General features: G+C 30.7%; 2 protein-coding genes across 2 annotated transcripts; both read right to left on the reverse strand.

Annotated features, from left to right (window-relative positions):
• Positions 1–339: 339 nt before the first annotated feature.
• LOC122596753 (U-box domain-containing protein 7) lies at positions 340–4491 on the reverse strand. The gene is made up of 2 exons (XM_043769383.1): positions 3975–4491; positions 340–1335 (listed from the first exon to the last, which is right to left on the reverse strand). The coding sequence occupies exons 1-2, from the start codon at positions 4460–4462 to the stop codon at positions 486–488; spliced, it is 1338 nt and encodes a 445-aa protein (XP_043625318.1). The 5' UTR covers positions 4463–4491; the 3' UTR covers positions 340–485.
• Positions 4492–16566: 12075 nt separating this feature from the next.
• LOC122597775 (transcription factor bHLH106-like) lies at positions 16567–22465 on the reverse strand. Its single transcript, XM_043770342.1, has 2 exons — positions 21640–22465; positions 16567–17240 (listed from the first exon to the last, which is right to left on the reverse strand). The coding sequence occupies exons 1-2, from the start codon at positions 21967–21969 to the stop codon at positions 16815–16817; spliced, it is 756 nt and encodes a 251-aa protein (XP_043626277.1). The 5' UTR covers positions 21970–22465; the 3' UTR covers positions 16567–16814.
• Between the last annotated feature and the right edge of the window lie 220 nt (positions 22466–22685).

Raw genomic sequence — 22685 nt, forward strand, 5'->3', positions numbered from 1 at the left:
CCTTGTACTGTAAAACTATATTGTGCATACATTTTTGTGTATACTAAAAATATTCTGTGTAGAGATCATAACCTTAAATGGATAGATTAAAATTTTTATTCGCAACATATGGCCTGGTCAAATTTTCTAAAAAGAAAATAACTTCTAATTTGAAAGTATTGAACTATAAACTATGACATAGAGTAGAACATTTTAAGTATGCTACCACAATCAACATTTATAATTTTTTATAACTTTTATTAACAAAGGAATTGATCAATACTCCATTTAGAAAAACCTAAATATCGTAATGACAATTTAGAATTGAACATAAATAAATATAAGTGTTAAAAAAGAATATAAGTGTTAAAAAATTGTGACAAAAATATTAACTCATGAGTACATTGACAGGACGATTTTTTTCTTTTTTCTTTTTTCCTTTTAATGTACATTGAAAAATGAAAAGATTGCACAAATAAAGGTAAACTCGTATTTCTTCTGTGTATCTAATATGGCAAGCTCTTTGAACTTGAACTAATCACCAATAGTTTGACATTTGGGCTTGAATTTGAATCCCCATTTGCTCGACGAGTAATGGTATCCATATTCCTATACAAACTTTGTTGGACCATCTTCTTCATCAACTTTTTGCCCTCATTCCGATCCTCTCGATTCAAAGGCGAACCGCACGATAACCTTCTCGATTGTGGCCCGGAATGAGGACCCATTTTCATTTGCCTTTCATCTTTGAACCATTGCAATAACTTTAGGGCCCTTTTTTGTGCTAATGGGCTTCCTAACAAGGCAAGTTGAAGAAGAATAGGCACAATTCCTCCGTCTGCCATTTTCGTTCGTTGCAACGAACTCTGATGGGCTAGTATCATCAAAACGTAAGCAGACAACTCTTGCGATTTTGATTTATCGTCCCATGTCAAAATTTCTATTAAACATTCGGGCACCATTGGGCTACTTTCTAAGGCCTTTTTGCCCATTGAAGTCACTACAAGATTTCCTAATGTTGCAAGAGCTTTTTCTGATGCTTCTTTCATAGAAGATAACTTCAAGAGAACGTTTACGAGCTCATCGGTTGCCAATGATCCGACATTACCTATTACGGTTGATATATTATAAATTGTGGTCAAACACAACATTTTGGTTTCGATAGTACTTGAATCTGATGTAAGCATATGTAGCACTAGTGGAAGTATCTTTGATGAATCAATGGGGAATTGAACATTCACCAACGAAGATAAAGACATTATGAGTTGTGCATATTCATATTTGGCTAATTCTTCAACTCTAATGTTCTCCGACAATTTCAGCAAGATTCCTGCCTCTACCAACAGAGCCTTGTTCCTAGCAAACCAAACACAACAACATGAAAATAAAATTAAAATTATATATAAAATCATATATAACTATTAAAGTATAACATATATATAGAAGAATCAAAATTTCTTAAATGAAAATTATTGTGAATCATGTCCGGTTTAGATAAACTTATTTATACACCCATAGTATGTGAATTCTCGCGCATTAGATTTATATAATTGTAGTATATATTATTTAGCATACATTAACTTTATTCATCTTAAACATGATCCACTAGTTAAAGATCATATACTATACGTTTTACTCTAATAACCAATAACGAACATAATATATTTTGAGACATTGAAATATTGATATTGGGGCGGTGGGGCCTATTGATGGTTGGATACTAACCCACAAGAAGTTAAAAGAACATTATATGGCAGTGATAAGTCAACAAGCCCGCTTTTAAAACTATATACTCGGATTTCAACAAATGAAGATAGAACAACTTTTTGTGTGTAAAATATTGCTAGAAATAACTATCATCTCAATTATTATAGTTGAATTTTGATTTAAGCGACTAGATAGCAATTTCGTTTTCCAGAAGCTAAAGATTAGAAAATAAGTTTCACCTAGCAATATCAATGTTATTCAACTCTGACATTCATTTTGTTTTAAATATATAGGCAACTTAAATCTAAATTGTAGTATAAAAAAAAACATAATGTTAAAAAAAATATATATATAGAAAAAAACTAATTCATGTTAGCATACATCAAATAACTGTCAAAACAAATATAATTAACTTTCTCACAGTGCATCAAATTAATCATATATCAAAAATGCCTTCATTAATTTGAAATTAGCTCCATTATGTGAAGGTTAAGTGGTCTTTCATTTATAATTATAAATTCACAAAACACCAACTCTATTTTCTTTAAACACTCTGTTATATACTTTTGTTGATCTCATCTAATATTGTAAATAGTTGATTGATTTTCTTAAAACAAACATTAACGTGCCTTAATGATATTTTTGGTAATTTATTTCATGAACCATGTGATGATTACATTATAAGCACCGGCAATACTACAAATCTACAATAAACCACACCAAGAACCTAAACTACGTGCAGTGTGTACATGGATAATAATTTTCAACGAAAAATGTCTATATTGAAAGGATTTAAACTTTATGTTAATATTAATAACAATATTGATAATTAATATTTAAAGACAACATGATCCGATAAATTATATTTATTAGAAATTGTCTGCCTAACAAGCTGCTATGATTCCACTTCCAACTCATTCCTACCATCGTGGATTCTAGTGGAGAGTCAATGCAACCTATAGACGATAATTATAAAATAAGATAAAATATTTTTTTAAAAAAAATCTACTACTAGTAGTATTGAATTATTGATATTGATGTTTAATTAATTGTTACTTTTGTCTAATAGAATAGGTCAAAATATATTGGCCACTGGGTTCCCATATATATATACATGGAGTTGGTTCTATTGCCACTTATATTGTAAGCTAAAATTCCACATTGAACATGCTTGAACTAACCCGGAACCTCTAATCTAACTCAACGTATTTTATTAAATTTAATCAAAAAGTTATCACAAGTTTATACACCCAACTTGGGTGAAAACCCCTAACATACTAATATTTTAATATTTTGAATAAAAGTTTGACCTCTCATAATTTTTATGATTTAAAAAAAGTATGTTAAGAGTTTATCACCTAATTTAATTGCCTAACAGTCTTATATTTCCTTCCCCATATATAATATGTATGTACTAATTGTTGTTAATTCATTTGGGCTCATTCCACTTCTCACATTCGTGAAAATGGATTACTGGAGGAAGTTTTCGGAAGTCATATGTTGCATTATAAACATTCTTGTATGTTAGGAGTATGAGTAAAATAAATTTTCATTAAAAAATAAAATAAGAACTTACATTAAAAAAAAATATTTGATTTTTTCAAAACTTGAAAGGCTTTAATTTAATTATTGAATTTGAGTGTAATCAAAGTGCATTATGTGGTGGAGTATGAAATGCCACTTGATTCATTATCATATGATTAATTTGATCATTCTATATTTGATATAATAATGTACTCTTTGTGTCCCGGATATATATATTTGACTAACACAAAGTTTATCGGAAATATGTTATGTATTGAACATCAATCTATTTTGAAAATAGTTATTTAAAGAGGGGTGATCATAAATAGAAATGTATGCAACATTTAAAATGAAACTAAATGAAAGGAGTACTATTAAAACTACATAACATAGGTAAAAAGTATATTCTAAGAACTTATGTAATATATTTATCTCAAGTACATGTATGTTGACAAATTATTAACAAAATCAATTACCTTTTTAAAAGTAAATAAGTCACCGGTCACGGGAAGACTATCTATGCACAAAGCCACAAACCTTTGAAATAATATGAGCTAATCATAATTATATACGAGTACTTAAATTTCTATAGATATTTTCTACTCTATCATATCAAAACTAACATACCTAACTAATATATAAACTTAACATATAACTTAATTTCTAAATAATAATCATTTTGATTAGAAAAGTAACTAATTAAAGAAAAAAAAACAATAAAAGATTAATTTATTTTGCATAAAAATGATAAACTTGAAACTTACGTTATTGTCCCATTTGCTAGCTCAACTAAAGCTTCTACGGCCAACCTTCGATGTGCTGCCGTATATTCACAACCAACCATAGCTACCAAAGGCGGAATAACACCAAGATCCGCCATCATTTTTCGTCGCCTCATATCATCTCTAGCGAGTCTTTTAATCTCTTTAGCCGCGACAGCCTTTTCTTCTTTGCTTCCAAAATGAAGCCTCTTTACTGACTTTTGTAAAATCGTGTCATCATTTTCGTCACAATGATTAATTATTTCAATCTTTTCTCTTTGATCAACGATCATATCTACTATTCTTTCATTACAAGACTGACTAGAAGGCGGCTCACATCGAACGTTGGGCGTGGTCTTGTTGGCGAACCGTCTTCGCATTCTTGAAAAGAATTTAAGCTTCAAATAGACTTGATACCAAGTTGATGGAGAAGAAGAAGAATCGGTCATGTTTTTGTGGTCGTTATTTTTCATGAAAAAAGTTACATACATACAAGAAAAGTAGAGATTTTGGATTTTGAACTTTTTGTGGGTTTCCTACAATTATATATCTTTATAGCTTATATATAACAATTATTTTCGAGAGAGAGGAAAGTGGAACTTTGATGGCAAGAGGTATGGGAGAAATAAAAAGTGCACATGCAAAGGGTATTCTTTGTGTATAACACACTATATTAACAACACAATCGATTATTGATCATTTGTAAGCACTTCATGCTACATACTTTTAAAATTACATAAAATTTATTAAATCGTTTGTATTATGAAAAAATTTAAAATCTTCACATTTGATATATAAAATTATGATGAAATTTACACTCTAGTTAACGTATATAATATTATATTTTTCGCACTTGTAAATGTTAAAATTAAATATTCCGTAAAGTAATTTTTCCGTATTTGTCTCGTGTGAAGATTTTGACATGCGAATAATTGATTTGCGAACTTAAAAATGCGTACAAATGTATAAGTCGATTTACATGAACCATTTTCATTATTATGAACCACTTTTTTATACTCAATTTTCAAATATAAAACTTTTAAATTTGTTCACAATTAACTGTGCAAGCAATTTGCACACCATAAATAAATTGTTATGTATTATCCTATGAAAATGCTACAAAAGGTAAAAAAGAAAAGAAAAATAAGTCATTAAAAACTAATTTAAGATGCATGATCAATACAATAAATTAAAATGTTATGTAATTTTAAAAAATACGTAAAAAGGACAAATTTGTTGTAATATAAAATCTAGATAGTTCATATCTTTTTAATACACTAAAAATAGTTACTCTAATAATTTATCGTCCAATCATAGTTTTCAATTTTTAAAAGTTGACTTTTGCTTTTAAATTTTACTTTATTTTAATTTTTTTTATTTTTCATCACAAATTTAAATTTTTTTTATCAATAACTTCAATATAATAAATAAAAAATAATAGCTAATCTATATTTTAATAGTACATTTTATCATATAAATATTAAATTAATTTAATTAAAAACTAAATAAAACTTAATGTAAATATATCATGATTTTAAAAGTAATTGTACTATTACTTATTTTTAGAAGTAATTATAACAATAAAATAAAATAAAATAAAATGATAGTGACATATTATGTGTTTTTAATATTCAAATATCGTTAATTATGTCACAATTTATAAATTTTGATTTTTAATTTGTAATATTCATATATTGCTAAACATGTCATATTATACAATTTCGATTAACATATTTTTAAAGAATACTAATATATAAAACTCAAAGTTTTAATATTTTCTCAAGTTTCTATCACTAAAAATAGTGAATTAAATTTTAAATTAAAATAAGTTAACATCTAATATTAATAATGTTATAAGGTCTATATTTTGGACACGAGCCTAAAATCTAATTTATTTGTTACAATAAAGGTGTAATTATTAAAATTGACGGAGATCAACAACAGTATTACCAAACTACCCTTGTTTATCATTGCTTTGTAAGTTACTATCACCAAGAAAGGTATATTACTATCATCATGTGGTTTTTAGCGGACTTTCTTACACAATATCAACAAATTAATCTATCTCCAAAGTATTATTAATTTGGAGATAAAGAAATTAGATTGTTTATATATATATATATATATATATATATATATTTATATATATATATATGGAACATGATAAATCCTCCTAACCAAATAGCCTAATAATCCTCCTAATACATTAAGAAAATGACATGTGGTATTCACTAATTCTTTTTTCTAATCTTGCCCCCTGATTTTTTCACATATCCTTATCTCATAGTTAGGAGGATTAGTAGGTTATTTGGTTAGGAGGATTAATTATTTCCCTATATATATATAGAAAAAAAAGTGAGTATGGGGCTGTTATGCACATAACTTGTGAAAAACCTCTCATATATATACTAATATTTTAATATTTTGAATAAATGTTTGGCACCCCATGATTTTTATAGTTTAAAAAATGTATGTGAAGGATTTTTCACCCGACTTAGATGCCTAACAACCTCATATTCTCTTCCCCTATATGTTTCATGTTTGTGTGTGTGTAATCCAAGACTTGATCTGTTACTACTCTATGGACTATGGTATATTGGTATTAATTGGACGATGACTAATTGGTACATCTCCATATTATTGGTTAGTTATGGGTCATATTCCAAAACGTGCAATCTTTCAGAACATAGATCTTTTACGTCGAGTTTTAATTTGAAATGCGGCGGTGGTTGTTGTGGCAACGTTGTGGTGGTGGGGGCCACTTGCTGGTATTGGAAGAAGCGTCGAGTGGTGTAGATAATTGATGTAAAAAGTTAATGAAAATATTTTGGATAAATAACTGATATTGTAATTTAATCATTAATGGTATTTTAGATAATTCTTACATCATTTTTAAAGAAAGAGTTGTTTTATTTATTAAATAGTATAACAATATAGATTAGGTGTGTAGAGAAATTATGATTAAGAAATAATGGTATTTTGGGTATAAAAGATGTTGAATTTCCTAAAATAGAATAGATCAATATACTTTATAAAGGGTTATAAGTATATATATATATATATATATATATATATATATATATATATAGGGGGAAGGGAATATGTGGCTATCTTGTACCTAAGCTTGGGTATAGAACCCCTCACATGTCAATTTTTTAAAGAAAGAGGTTGGTTTTTCCGACGAACCATTTTGGTCAGAAATTGGTCGGTAAAGCCGTTTTCCTACGAATTTTGCCGTCACTGAAAGTCAGTTTTTTAGTAGTGCACCTCTTAAAGCTCTTTTTAAGCCTAAAATTATTTCATAATTACTCTAACCTCTTTCCCTTTTTCTAGATTTTTATTTTTCATTACTTATTAAATAAATAATTATATTTAAAATTCTATCATAAATCTTCTTCTATCAAAACAATTTTTTTTAAATTTCAAAGATATATAATATCCTTAAAACTCGAATAAATTATTATACATATAATCTAAATTTTTATTAATCATTCTTATTCATATTATTTATGTTCTTCCTATCTTTAATAAACAAATTAAATTCAGTAAGTTTCTCAAAAAAAACAAAAAAAAAAAAAACATACGGCTTGAAGATTAATTGAACCATAGTGTAATCTTAAGCCGATCTTTGCATTTCATGTTTTCAACTTACACAAACTGCTCAACATTCTTGTTAAGGAAAAAAATGAAGGAAAATGATTTTAATGGCATACACCGTATTGCCATATGGAGCCTGTAAAAAGCTAGGAACAAGACAATTTACAATGAGGTTTTTCAATCCGTCCCCAAAGTTGATTTTTTAGGAGGTTCAATCCTTGGTGGACCTTTAAGGCGCATTTGGTACGCGGAATGTTTTTGGAAAGAATGAAATTTTTCAAAGGAATTGGAATTTGAAGGAATGAAATTTGACATAATGTTTTTGATTTTTTGAAGATTCAAGTGAGGGACGGAATGAGATTCCTTCCTCCATCCACAAGCAGGGGCGGAACATTTAAGGGGCAAGAAGGGGTTTAGAGCCCCCCAAAAATTTGGGTATTATTTAGCAATTACTTGAAATTTTAGTTAAATTTTTTTTTTTATATACATTTACCCCCTCAAAAAAATGGGAAAAGTTTTTTACACCCCTCACAAAGGGGTTCATCTTCCGCCCCTGTCCACAAGGAATGGAGATTCCATCAAATGAGAGAATGTTAACATTCCAACGGAATGTGATTCCATTTTTAACCAACCAAACACACTAAGGAATGAAATTCAATTCCAATTCCAATTCCATCAGATTCCATCAAATTCTGTGAACCAAACGCGACCTTAGATATTGAACAAAGCTAAGGGGGGTGGCAACCAACCTCTTAATCCCTTTTTCACTACTCACTTTTAACCAATCATATTATGTCACCTCAACTCCACCACTCATCCGAATTTTGTTGGCATCCAACCACTCACTACTATTTAATAAAAAGTAAACTTAAAAATAAAAAGAAAGAAAAATCATATGTAATGATTGGAAGAAAATGGATTATGGAATGCGTGGTCATGGTCCGACCACTCATTTTGATGTCACCACTCGTGATGAGGGGTTGGCGGCGGTGTTCCAACGTGGTGCCACGCCCACAACTAGTCCATAATCCATCTAATGCCAATCCCTAATATGGTGGTGATCAAGTGGGATGATTGGTGCAACCGACCTTAAATTGGTTAATTGTGTACATTGTTTTGATTTGCATTTATATTTTCTTTGCATCTACTAGCTACAGTACTTGCAAGTCTGATTGATTTCAATAAAATCCACCTTTGATGTAAAAAAAATATAAAAATAATCGAATGCATTTCGTACCACAAATCTAGTATTTTATTTGCCAAACTTCATTACCACCATACCCTAACTTCCAACGTGCCTAACTTCAAGGGAACCCCACGATTACAATTTGTGGGAATTTATGGATCTATTGGTTAATGAGACCAACATTTATGGCAAAGGTTGTATAAGTGGTGTAACACAAGAAAATATACTTTGTTAATAGGACCATACTTTATATTACACGTGCTATGCGTACAGAAAATCTCTCGTATAACAAATTTTCATCTGGGATTGTACACGATCACTGGTACATTAATTATGGCAACACTTCACATTTTTAGCCAGGTCATATTTTTTTCAAATCTATGTATATACGTAGCTGTTCATTAAATGTATGAGATCACTGTTGCATTGATAACAACACTTCACGAGTGTAGCCAGGTAAGCGAAAAATCGGGATACTGAAAAGGGGTGAATTTCGTTATTGTTGTGTCCTATGGTGCTTCTGGAGGTCCCGAAATGCAGCTGTTTAACAGATGTCAGCCTCATTTGAGGTTAAACTACGTAAGAACTAATTAATAAGGTATTCAACGGAAAGATTGGAATGATTTTAATTTTGTGAATTTGTGTGGCATGCTATGATAATATGTTTTATGTCTAAATTCCTTGTGATTCGGCCATAAGGAACTCCGATTAAAGGCACAAAAACTAACGGACCCTAGAAAAAATTCATCATGTATGTGTATTGTATGTGTATGATGTATCTTCTCAAGGTCACGATAACAACCTCTACTATTAACACTTTTTTTTTTCGTACTTTTTAAAATGTAAAAAAAAAATTAATTTGTTCACACTTATAAATTTGTGAAAAAACTTACATTTAAAAGTGTGAATAAAATTAAACAATTAAAATCTTTTCACAATTATATATATATATGTAAAAATAAAAAGTTCACATTTTCAAGTGTTTAAAAATATATAATTATTCACACCAAAGTGTGGAAGTAATTTGTGACACCATATTGTCCTTCACTGATTACCTCAGTAGTTGGACATCCGGACTTTTGTCTAAGAAGTCACAGGTTTGATACTCTCGGCCTGCGATTGCCCGCCAGGATTTTGTCTTGGCTTTCGTGGAGCTTTTACCAGGTGGGGCGGGCGGGGGGGGGGGGGGGGGGGGGATCAGGTAGGTCTACGGTATCCAGTCCGGATACCCGTGATCCGGCCCTTGCTGTTCTAAAAAAAAATTGTGACACCATATTTTCTCACACAAGAGAAAGTGCGAGGAATTTGAGTGTGACAAATTAGCAATAACACTTGTAAGTGAAAATGTTTGACATTGTTTCACATTTTTAAGTGTGAACATTTTATTTATACTTATGAAAAAAGTATGATTTTTTAAACTTTTTCACACTTCTAAGTGTGAATGCTTTTTATATAATTTTAAATGTAAACAAATTAACTTATTTTTTTCACACTTTTTAAAAATGCTAGAAAATAAATGTGAGAAATTTACATTTTTGTTGTAGTGAACTATATTGTCACGACTAATTATAACGTTTTTTTAATGATTTTCAACTATTTTTAGTGGCTTTTCTTTTAAAATAGGGTTAAGTCACTGGATGACTATCGTACTTTCCTTCTTGTACATGGTTGCCCATCAAACCAGAAAACTAAGCTGTATGACCAACATACTTTTCAAATTTGTACACAGTTGACCAAAAATTGACAGGTTGACCGGTGATAGTCGGTTAAACGTATTTTCTTTTAGGGTTAAGTCACTGGATGACCATCGTACTTTTCTTCTTGTGCATGGTTGCCCATCAAACCAAAAAACTAAGCTGTATGACCAACATACTTTTCAAATTTGTACACGGTTGACCAAAAGTTTACCTTTTTACCGGTTACATTATTTTTTTTGATGACGTAGCAATGAAGTGGATTATTTTTAACGATGACTTGGATGCCCAGTCAGCAATTATGTGTATAAAAACGTATTCCTAATTTGTATAATAATAATAATATATTGAATTAACACCAGAATATTCCGGGCAGAAGCAGCAGACTCTAAAAAAGTTAACCAAACATAAATTCTCATATATTGAAAACGAATTCATTTCACTAATTGTCAAATAAAGCTAGAGTTTTCAAAACCCCCAATTCCAAACTAAATTCAATAAAAATAAATCTGTTATACATGCAACAGATCTGGAAATTTATTTCTTAATTCCAAACTAGGGTTTTCAAAACCCCCAAATCCAAACTAGATTCAAATACATGTACAAATTTTGGTCAACCGACCAACTTTTGGTCAACTGTGTATAAATTTGAAAAGTATGTTGGTCATATAGCTTAGTTTTCTGGTTTGATGGGTAACCATGTACATGAAGGAAAGTACAATGATCATCTAGTGACTTTTCAAATTGCGACGTCATTGTCACGTCATCAAAAAATAATGTAACCGGTAAAAAGGTAAACTTTTAGTCAACCGTGTACAAATTTGAAAAGTATATTGGTCATACAACTTAGTTTTCTAGTTTGATGGGCAACCATGTACAAGAAGGAAAGTACGATGGTCATCCAGTGACTTAACCATTTAAAATATTTGGCACTTTTAGTCGTGTCTACTTTCATTCAGTTACACATTTACAACTTTGTAAGTGTCATTGTTAGAAAAATCACTTACATTAATAAAACAAAATTGTGATGATGTCATTTTATCTTAAATAATACTTCTTATTATACAATCTTAATATATTTATGACATCCAAAAAAATTTAAAAATGGACATAAAAAAATGAAAAATGAAAACTTATTTCAAAATATTATGATATTAATTTATTTTTGTAGATAATCATGGAAGGTTTCTATTAAAATGGGAAACAAATTTGTAGATCAAAATTAATTATTATTTTGGAGTTAAAGGTATATGATTTGAATTATCATTAGATTTTTAATATAGCTAATGTGATGTATAATTGTTATATGTTATGATTTTTAAACAAATTGTAGTCTTAACATTCCTCATTCAAAATATACAATATAGTAGTGTTCAACATATTAAGAAGTTAAACATGTTCGTTGTGTTGTATCTTTATAAATTCAAAGTTTATTTGAGTGCCAGTATAATATGCGGTTTAATCAGCTAGTATTTTAAAAAATTAGAATTGATTGTATTGTTCGTTATCCTATATTTTATGACCCGTTGTATCTAACAAAAATTTCCACTATATTATCTCCACTATACATGTAGTTTCGTCCCTTTATATATAATAGACTAATGACATTCATAAATTGATAACGTATGATGTTTCACTTTTATGTAGAGTTTTAAAAAGTCTAGAGAATATATATAAAGCACTTCGTTTATAAGTTATACAAATGGAAGATAGTCATACCAAGTATATATAAAGCTTAGAAGTGAATTATTTTTATAAAGCTTGGAAGGAGTAATATTTTAATGATCGTTTAAAGATAAAACAAATATCAAACTTCTATTTAGTTCATAGTGACGTAATGCATCATGTATTCATGTTTGTATCTAAGTGACCGATATTTCTAATGACGCGATACATATCAAAAGTGGATATAATACAATTAAAATGGTTACCACGTAGATAACCCCAATGGAATACAATATTTAATTTGGGCGTAAAAGATGTGTCATTGGAGCCGTTCCTTCCGTGTAAGCCCTCAAAGAAAGTGCACCACTCACTCACACAAAACCCCCATCATCCATAGAATTTCACTTTGACTTCTTTTCCAATAAAAAAATTAGAGAGTAACACACTTGCCATACAAATGCACGTCTAAAATTAGTTTGACCCATATACAAGTTCATTTTCTATAGATTAGACTTTAACCAATAATATGAGCATATAGCTAGGAAGTATATTGGTTCAAATAAACCTAAATAAACTTTTAAGTTGCAATTTAAATGAGTAAATTTGGAAAGAAACTACACTATAGCAAATTATATATCTAATTATACATTTGTCTGACATACTTTAAAAGGGGTTAATGTAGGATTGTAAGAAATTTGTAAAATGCACCCAACTTTTCATTTTTTTTTATAGGCTTTATCTTGGTATATCATTTACAGATTAATATATATATATAGGGGTGAGTTATTTTGAGAACCAATAAACAAAAAAGAACGCGAGAACCAATCTCAGCCCTCCATTCATCAAGATCAAGAAGGGTATGATTGTCATTATGAAAAAGTCCACATCTCTCTCTTTTTATTAAATTAATAAAAATATCTAAATCATTAAAAAAACTTTTATCTCACAAACCGTATATCGTTAGACGAAAAAAAAGAATGGGTAGTCTTGAAATTTCGTCCTCTTTCATTAGAGATGCAATTCGATATACTTTTGAAGACTTTTTAAATTTCGTTTTTTTCCCCATCCCGTTCATCCTATACATGTGTAGGTTTGTAGGTTCATCCTACACATGTGTAGGGATAAACAAAAACCACTAAAAGGTTCATCATACACATGTGTAGGTTGAACAAATATTATGATTCGGAACGGGCTTCGCCCTTAGGATATTCATAAACCAAAGCTAGTGGGGGTAATAGGTTATTGAGAGTGATAAGTCATAGGGTATTAGGTCATAGAGGGTAATAGGTCATAGGGGGTGACGGGTGATGGGTGATCTTCCTAACGGGCTCCGCCCTTAGCCGCTACGACTCCGCCATGGACTGACGGGCTCCGCCCTTGGCTACCATGGCTCCGCCATGGATTGACGGGCTCCGCCCTAAACCTTCATTGTTGTGTACATATGTTCATTCATCTTACACATGTGTAAGACAAGTGGAAAACACTAAAAGGTTCATCCTACACATGTGTAAACATCAAAGAATAATACTTTACACATATGTAAGATGAACGTGATGAAAAAAAACGAAACTTAAAAAGTCGTCAAAAGTATGTTGAGTTGCATCTCTAATAAAAGAGGACGAAATTCTAAGACTACCCATGCTCTTCTTTTCGTTTAACGATTTATGGTTTGTGAGATAAAAGTTTTTTAGTGAATTAGATAAAATTATATTAATTTAATAAAGTAAAAGAAAAAAAAAGTAAAAAGAGTGACACAAATACCCCCAAGTGTTGGGAGGGTTTTTTGTTTTTTAATCTAGTCCATCCATTTTTTTTGATCCAAGGGTGGAGAGGGGTTCTTGAGTTCTTTTTTTAAGGGTTCTCATAAACCCCTCCTTTATATATATATATATATTCATATATATATATATATATATATATATATATATATAGTATATATATAAAACAAACTACTCCAAAATATTTTAACACTTTACCTTTAAAATCTCTAATTTACCCTTTTAATCTATACTGTCATGAAACACTTTATCCCTAAAATTCCAAAAATACCCTTAAAAAAATACCCTTATGCGTGTCCCCACCCTTTCCTTCCCTAAAGTTGCTCACATAGTATACAAAAAAAAAACACATGCGTTACTGAATTTATCAATCAACATAAAAAATGCCCACTCTAAAACAACAACGGCGGTTTGCACTTTTAGCTGGACTAAGAAACACTTGAGTTGAATCATACATTCGAGTAATAACACGGTACCGCTACTTCCAGCTTTTTTTTCCTATACCCTCGCGCGTGCACAAGGCTAGTATATATATATGTAAGATAAAATGAGTCCACATAAAAAAAGACCATTGATTTTCGTAACTTACACACCACCATCATCATCTAGTACGATATATAAGATTTTTTGTAAAAACACTAAGACATTCCGGCAACGGGCCTACCAAAAAATCATGTGTAAGTTACTTACAAATGTGTAAGTAACTTACCACATGTGTAAGTAACTTACCACATGTGTAAGTAACTTACACATGTGTAAGTTAGTAACTTACACATGATTTTTCGGTGACGCGGTGGCCGGAAAATCATGGTGGTGGTCGGAGTTAACTTACACATGTGTAAGTTACATGGACTTTTTTTAAGTGGACTCATTTTATCTTTATATATATATAGAGAGAGAGAGAGTAGAACCTCTATAATTTAATACTCGATAAAATAATAACCTCGATAAAACTAATAATTTGTCCAGTCCCAACTTGGGACCAGTACAAAATTGGACCTCAATCATTAAAATAATAAGATAATAATTTTTTTAAAACCCCAATGTAAATATATTAGTCCCAATAAAACCATAAATTAATAATTACTTAAATATTTATAAATTCTAACATTGTCTAGCAAAAATGAATCTATAGATTGTTTTTTTTTAAACTTGGAATCTATATTGAGTTCATCTTTAATTTTTCTCATTACATTTAAGAGTTGAAGCATTGTCTTCTTGTATTGAAAAGTTGTGAAGTGTTGTAGCTGATAATCTCTTGAGAGTTTTTGATATTGTAGTTTGACTAACTTTCTGATCGAAAGTTTTGTCACCCCACTACACCAAATCTTGTTGAGTACACCCTTGATGATCTTTCTTATACTTGCATAACAATTTTCTTTGTTGATTGGTCATGGTTGATTTCTTTACACCTTTTAGTTTATAAGCCATAGTTTATTTGATTTTAAAATTTATCCTTTGGCATATTATAATGAAAAATCTATAATCATGTATATTGAACTATCTATCTTTAACTTAAAACAATGCACTTGACAAGTTCATTTAATTTAATGTGTGAACATAAATTGAAAATGAAAGTTAAAAAGGGAACTTTTGAAGGTCATACATGGACATCTTTAAATTAATAGTTTATTAATTTATCGATATAGTAATATCTCGATAAATTTATAAAAAACCTCGGTCCCAACATTATTAATTTATAGAGGTTTTACTTTATATATTTTTTGTGACAATAGATTATCAATTGTCTCTCTTAGAGAGCCATAGATTGTTTGAAACTCTGAATCAACCAGATCTTTATTGTTTGAAACAATCTATAAGTGAAATGTTTTATAGATATCTCTCCATTTTTATAGATTTATGTAGTAATTTTTCCAAACAAAAGTGAACAGGAAGAAATATCATATAAATCCACTATACATTTGTTAATCCTAAACTGATTAATTTGCAATGCGCAAATTTTTTATTTGAACATTTTAATGATCTATTAAAGACCTCAATATCTATCCTGGATTTCTGGGCAGGTTTTGGGCCGATCCAAGAAAGGCGATCCAAAATCATGGTATAATATTTGGTGGTTGTAAAAAGGGCTTGATTTTGCGAGATGGACTGAATTGACCCATGTGGCCTGTGGTCATGTCCATTTAATTTTCTTTTCGTTTCTTTTAAGAATGCTTTGTATTGGAAACAAACTGACATACAAAATAATACTTAGAAAAAGTACTTAAATAATGAAATTTGTTTAATAACTACAGAAAATACATTAATAAAATCTTAAAGGCATGATGGTGTTTGGAATTACGCTCACTATTTTTCATGTTTAGAAACATCATTTTTCATATATACACAAGTCTGAATATTTACCTAAGTAGTTCCTTGGGACTTTTGAGAAGTTTTGGCGTTGCATTTTGAAGAGATTATCAATTAATGCATTTGTAAAACACAAATAATCAGAAAAAGTTTACTGGAAAAGTGTTTTTGAATTTACAAAGAGATAAAACAGAGTTAGAAAAAACTGATAAAAACATGCTTTTTTTTAAAATACAATTATAGAGATGAAAATTTCTTTGTGTTAAAAACGCAATGTCAAACCCCTTTAAACATACCTAGCAATAAGCTTAGTACACCCGAAACTTTTAGAATTGTGTTAAAATCTTTACCATGACACAACATCATGAAGTATAAGCTTCTTAATTGTTATTCATCTTTCCATATATATATATACAAGATACACACAAAAACAAACGACATTGAAAGGTCAAGTAGACCTCTCTTTCAAGTTTCATGAACGGACCCCTACTTTGACCTTCTTGATCAATAAATATGCAATCTTATTCAGTTTGTTAAGACCACATATTGAAAACATTATACAAACTTCGTATATTTCCACGAATAATCACATAAATTTAACCCATAACTCGGGTCAAAGGCAGTACCTTCTCCTCTTGTTAGGCAGCATTGTTCTTGGAGAGTATTCAAGTGATATTGACCCTTTTTCTATGATAGATGTAAGAGCTTTATGAACAGAACTATGTAGATCTTCATTATTTGTGGTGAAATAGAAAATGATTTTCACATAGTCTCCTAGAGTCGACAACTCTGCCCTTTCGATGGTGACTTTGAGGTCAGCAAGGGCTCTTCTTATATCTGTTAGGAGCTCAGAGCGGTGCTTGCAACAAAATGTAACTTGAAATGTCAACCTTCCATCGTCTGAAACCTGCGTGACCTTTTCAATTTTGACTTCGTCGATATCTTCTGGCATGAGGAGACCTTCACTCGCTTGCGTTGCATTTGTTTTCAGTTGTTTTAGTTGGCGGACAACTTCAGCGAGTAATGTGGCTTTGTCCATCTGTTAAAAAAAAAAGAAACATAAAATTGTATGAAAACTAGCTATAAGGAAACTCTATCCATTTTGATTGTCAAAAGTAAAATAACACTAACTTTTTTATGCTTACTAGGCTATATTCGACATGGGAATAAAAATACAAAACAACCCGTTCTAAAACTAATTGGTATGAACTCAAAGGTCAATACATCAATTCTTCGGAATAGATGGCCAATAAATAAGACGACTTTTTTACATTGATCAACATGTAAACGAAGTGCATTATCGGATAAATGTTGTAGTCATTTAGCCGGTTGGCCTTATATCGACTGACATTCATTTCCCCTCTACAAAAATGCTTTGTGTGGCCACTTGGAGGAAATTTTCAGGGGAACTAGCACTTAGGCCATCTCCAATAGTAAATTCAGTTTGTCACAACATACTGGTCAGCTCATCAATACATCAACAAACTGTTTTAGCACATTGAACCAACAAACTGAACTCATTTCCTTCCAACCGAGCATACTGAAACTTAGTTTGCCCGTACCACATCATCATTTATATTAAATTATAAAACATAGACCATTCTATTTATGATTTTTCAAAAAAATTCAAAAGATTTAAAGATTTTTTAACATTTTTAAAAGTTATTCAATATTAACCAAAAATCTTTAAAATAATAATAATAAGAAGTTTAAATGCAGGTCAAATATATATATATATATATATACTAGCGTTGTACCAGCGCGATGCAGTGGGAAAATTAGAAAAAAACGTCGGTGGTTTGATGGTGGTTTGTGGGGCTGCGACGATGAAAAAGAAAAAAAAAAATAAGCCGGCGGCGGTGGATGGTGGTTTGATGGTGGTTTTTGGGGCGGTGGTGGATTGTGTTTATGGGGGGAGAAAATTAGAGAAGTGGGGAGGGAGAGAAAATCGGAAATCGGATGAACGTATGTGTGTGTAATGAGCGTGATGGAGAAAAAGTAGGGTAGTGTAAATTAGGAGGGCATAAAAGATATTTTAAAGGTAGATGTGTTAAAAGAGGGGTGGGGTAGTTTGCTTATTAAGGGAGTATAGATATATATATGGGGAAGGGAATATGAGGCTCTTAGACACTCAAGTTGGGTGAAAAACCCTTCACATGCTATTTTTTAAAACATAAAAAACATGAGGGCCCAAACATATATTCAAAATATTAAAAATTAGTATATGAGGTGTTTCTCACCCAAGTTAAATGCATAACAACATAATACTCCTTTTCCCTATATATATATATATATATATATATCATTGTATTACTAAATCAATAAAAGACAACAAAATGGCCCACATCACAAAATGCATTCGAAATGCTTGGGAGCAATTTAATCCAAGATATTGAGTGGCATATTGACTCTACAATTGTGGCATATTGGCACCCGAAATGCCAACCGAAATGCATATTGGCACCAAGAGCACATTGGAGATGGTCTTAGTACCAAAGGACATCCGGGCCTGGTTGAGAATTTTCGCATCATTCCAAAGTGGAATTTTTTAGTCGTTTGGCGGCCGGTTGGTCTTAAGTAGTTAGATCAACTGACACTAGTCCCCGCAAATGTCAGGGTCATTATGAATTATGAAAGACTTTTGTGGAAATAGACCACGAATTTAAATATGTATCCATAGGAGCGAGTAAACATTTCCTGTGTCTAGTACTTGAAGAAGAATCATTAATTTGATGCCCAATAATCACAAAGTTAAAGATTTCTTTACCGTTTTAAAACTTTTTCATATATAAAGCTATTGTCCTAAAATAAGAACATTATTTTGGTGTTCCACATTGGTAGTTATACCAATTTGTTTAGTCAATAAACTTATGTAAAATTTACAATTCCATTACAGGTGTAAACTTATGTAAAATTTCCTATTTGTGTAGTCAATACTGCAAAAGTTTAAAAACTAGATTTATATAAATTAAAAGTATAAAGAATAATTTAAAACAGTGAGATAGGATATCAGGAAATTAGGCTAAATTCAGTAATATTTACTGTTTTAAAAAAGATTTGATTGGCGATAGTGACAGACTTAGATTGTTTCTTTGACCTAATGAACTTTTATTGAAAAAAATATATCTAAGACAAATAATATAATTTGAGTAATTAACTAAGTTAATGGATGTTGACTAATTTTTTTTTGATAGGTGAATGTTGACTAAATAAATTATTATATTAGTATTAAATTTACAATTATAAACAACATTATATCATTGACATTGACATTTTAAATATTATAAAACAAAAGTTCCACCCTTTTCATTACATGTGTCATGTAGCTAGTAACCCATGGTAGTATTCAAATGTAAGTTTCAACTGCTATATTTAATTTTATACTCAATAGAAGGTTGGAAGATTTGATATGATACACATATGTTAGAGTAAAAAACATGATTACCTAAATATAACAAAAAAACATCTTCCAATTAAGACAATTATAGCAACTCTATTAACTTAAATCAACACCAGTTCTATCACAATAAATCAAGGTGGTAAAACTCCCTCGAGTCAGCTGAGTACCCAAAATAAACTCCAGACTCCCCACCTCGCCGAGTCTGAGTCCGAGTCACGAGTTTTCTTACATCGATATGGACAAAATGATGATGAAACGTGAATCTATCGACTAATCTTACGTTTAAATTTTAAGTTTTGAATTATTATGTTACCTTTTTTAAATAGTTATGTTAAAATTTGATGTTTGAAAGATATTTTAAAAGTTTTATTACATATAATTTCAAAAATACTTATGTTTGTATATAAAATTTCAATCCGAGTTTTCTTCGAGTCGAGTCCGAGTCTTCAAAAACTCCCGACTGCCCCCTTCACCGAGTCAAGTCCGAGTCACAAGTTCTCCAACCTTGCAATAAATAGATGGGTAGCATGCGTTCACCTTCATGGCTTTCTAAGGCGGAAATGTTGTGATACTTGCAAGACAAATATGGTTATTTATAATCCTTTAAATACAACTTTTGAGAGTCTGTCAATGTTTATAAAAAGAGATCAACATCAATCTGTATCTTGACATATCAAAGAAAAGATAACTATGGCGGCCATCTAAAGTTTAATGTAATATGACAGTGACGCAATTGTAAGCGATGGAGCAAGTTAAAACAATGACAAGAACATTTGAAATGATGGATAATTTCCAATATACAAATAAGGTTAATAACTATAAGGGTGGTGGTCTAGGGATTAGAATTCCCTCAAGTTATTTCCAACTTTACTATCCTGACCATTGGATTAAAATCAAATGTCAAAATTTAATTATTGAATTTTGATCTTTAATTTTAGTTCAATGGGCTAAATCCTCAACTTTATTAGTAAGTTGGAAACAACTTTAGAGGATCTCGATCGGTGGTCTAGTGGTACAAGCTTGGCATTAAGGTGGTTTACGCATGATGACTCTGGCCTACTCGCGAAACCAGTGGTCATCTTGAGATAAGTCGACTTGCAAAACGGGTCGGAGAACTAGGATAAAGAAAACAAGGTTAATAACTTCTAAAAAGGCATGTGTCATAATGGTATTTGAGATGATCCATATTAATAGTTTGTTGCAGTCTACTGGTGGTAATTTGTTACGAGTAATATATATGGATATGTGTATCATTGTCTTTTAACAAACATATTACTAAATGATACAACCAATTCAATATGAGCTAGACGATGATTTTGAGTTCTAAAATTGTTGGTTAAGTACTAGAAGGAGTACTTGGGAAGTTGGGAATCTCTAGAAAAAGTCAATCCTGAATCTCCCATGGCAGTTAAAATGTCTAAGTCATTACTAAACCAAGAAGTTTGACTTTGATTTTATAAGGCTATAACTTGTAAGTCAAAAAATCTCCCAATAAAACCATAGGAATATAGGATCAAGGACCACATGTGTTTAGTTTGCATGAGAGCCAAGTTACCAAATCAAACCCAACTTCTTTGCTCTATATTCTAACATTATTTACAAAAGCAAAATGGCAAATAAGTAACCCAGATCAAACTATTAATTTTCTAAGCATATAACATAATGTTTTCGCTTTGTCCAATGACAACACTATTGCTTTCCAAAACTAGAATTATCATTTTGCATCCAAATTCAAAATGTGGCTCAATAAGTAACAATATTAATAACCCAGATCAATAAACACAAAGGCCAATGTGGGTTAGCGTAGTTGCTAAAGGCTCTTGCCTCTTGATCGAGGTAGTGACTAAGGTTCAATCCTTAAGAATTGTACAGATTAAAATTATTTGGTGTAATTTAGTAGTTAATATCTTCTGTTGTCAAAAAAATTTAACACAAAGATAAAAGATATAAGTACCATAGATTAAGATAGCAGAAATATGCATGTAATTGCACACAAAAGATTATCAAAGTTCATGATCAAAGTTATATAGACACAAACCTTATCATTGGAGGGTACAAGGCCTCTCAAGGTGTCAAGATGAGCATTAATCCTTTCCCTTCTTCTTCTTTCAGCCTCACTATGACTTTTCAAAGCAGCCAAAGATTTCTCACCAGACAATAATCCAACTTTCTTTTCAACCATTTTGCTTTGAGACTTCATCACAAGCTCATTCTTTTCATCATCCAACACCAAAGATTCACAACTTTTTATAAACAATCCCTCAACATTTCCACAAAATGAATCAAACCCATTTGACATCACCAAAGATTCATCAACCCCAAATGATCCCATGTCCAAAAAGCCATGATTCCAATCATAAAAATCCATTCTTGAAAAATACCCTTTACAACTATATATATTGCTTATATATAGATTTTGTTGTACTAAGTGTATGTATATGTGTGTGTGATTTGTGAAAAATGAAACTAAGTAAAAAGATACACAATAAGATAACAACTTGAAAAAAAATCTAAGGGTCTAGACCAGGAGGACGGATGGTGGGGGCAAACCAAAAAGATACCATGCGAAGTGGAAATCTAATGAGTTTTGAAGAAAACAAAGATGATGATTTTGTGTTCATAGTTTCTTTCATTAGTAGGTAATATTAATGTATAGTTTAGGCTAATAAAGAAGATGTTTTAATTATTACCAAGAGAACATCCACATTTTCTTCTTTATGGTTTTGAATCCAACCATCTTTAATATATGATATGACTTTAAGTTTGTGGAATCAAGATTCTAATTACTATCTAAGTTTTTGGAAAGTGTTTGTGTATGTGTTTTTGGGGAAAAAGACAACTGGGACAGGTGGATTTTGAAAGATTTCTTTGAAGGAAAGTTGGAGAGGAAGCACACAACTATTTGTCTTTGGTAGAGTTTATATAATAATTTTGGAGAAGCTAGCTAGCCGCCAAGGAAAGATGCTATATACAAGAAAATAAAAACATTTAGTTGGCACCAAACCAATCGAAAGTCAACTGGCCCGAGCTTTTTTTATTTAACCGCAAACTCGAATCACTAACGTGACACTAATATATACGATT

The sequence above is a fragment of the Erigeron canadensis genome, chromosome 4 (genome assembly GCF_010389155.1).
Source record: "Erigeron canadensis isolate Cc75 chromosome 4, C_canadensis_v1, whole genome shotgun sequence".
Taxonomy (NCBI): Eukaryota; Viridiplantae; Streptophyta; class Magnoliopsida; order Asterales; family Asteraceae; genus Erigeron; species Erigeron canadensis.

Excerpts from the sequence above, each read along its gene's own strand:
- LOC122596753 (XM_043769383.1), bottom strand. The coding sequence starts at position 4,462 with ATGTATGTAACTTTTTTCATGAAAAATAACGACCACAAAAACATGACC. Across the intron at positions 1,336-3,974 it reads CTAGCAAATGGGACAATAAC|GAACAAGGCTCTGTTGGTAG; the intron begins GTAAGTTTCAAG and ends TTGGTTTGCTAG.
- LOC122597775 (XM_043770342.1), bottom strand. The coding sequence starts at position 21,969 with ATGGATTTTTATGATTGGAATCATGGCTTTTTGGACATGGGATCATTT. Across the intron at positions 17,241-21,639 it reads TTGTACCCTCCAATGATAAG|ATGGACAAAGCCACATTACT; the intron begins GTTTGTGTCTAT and ends TTTTTTTAACAG.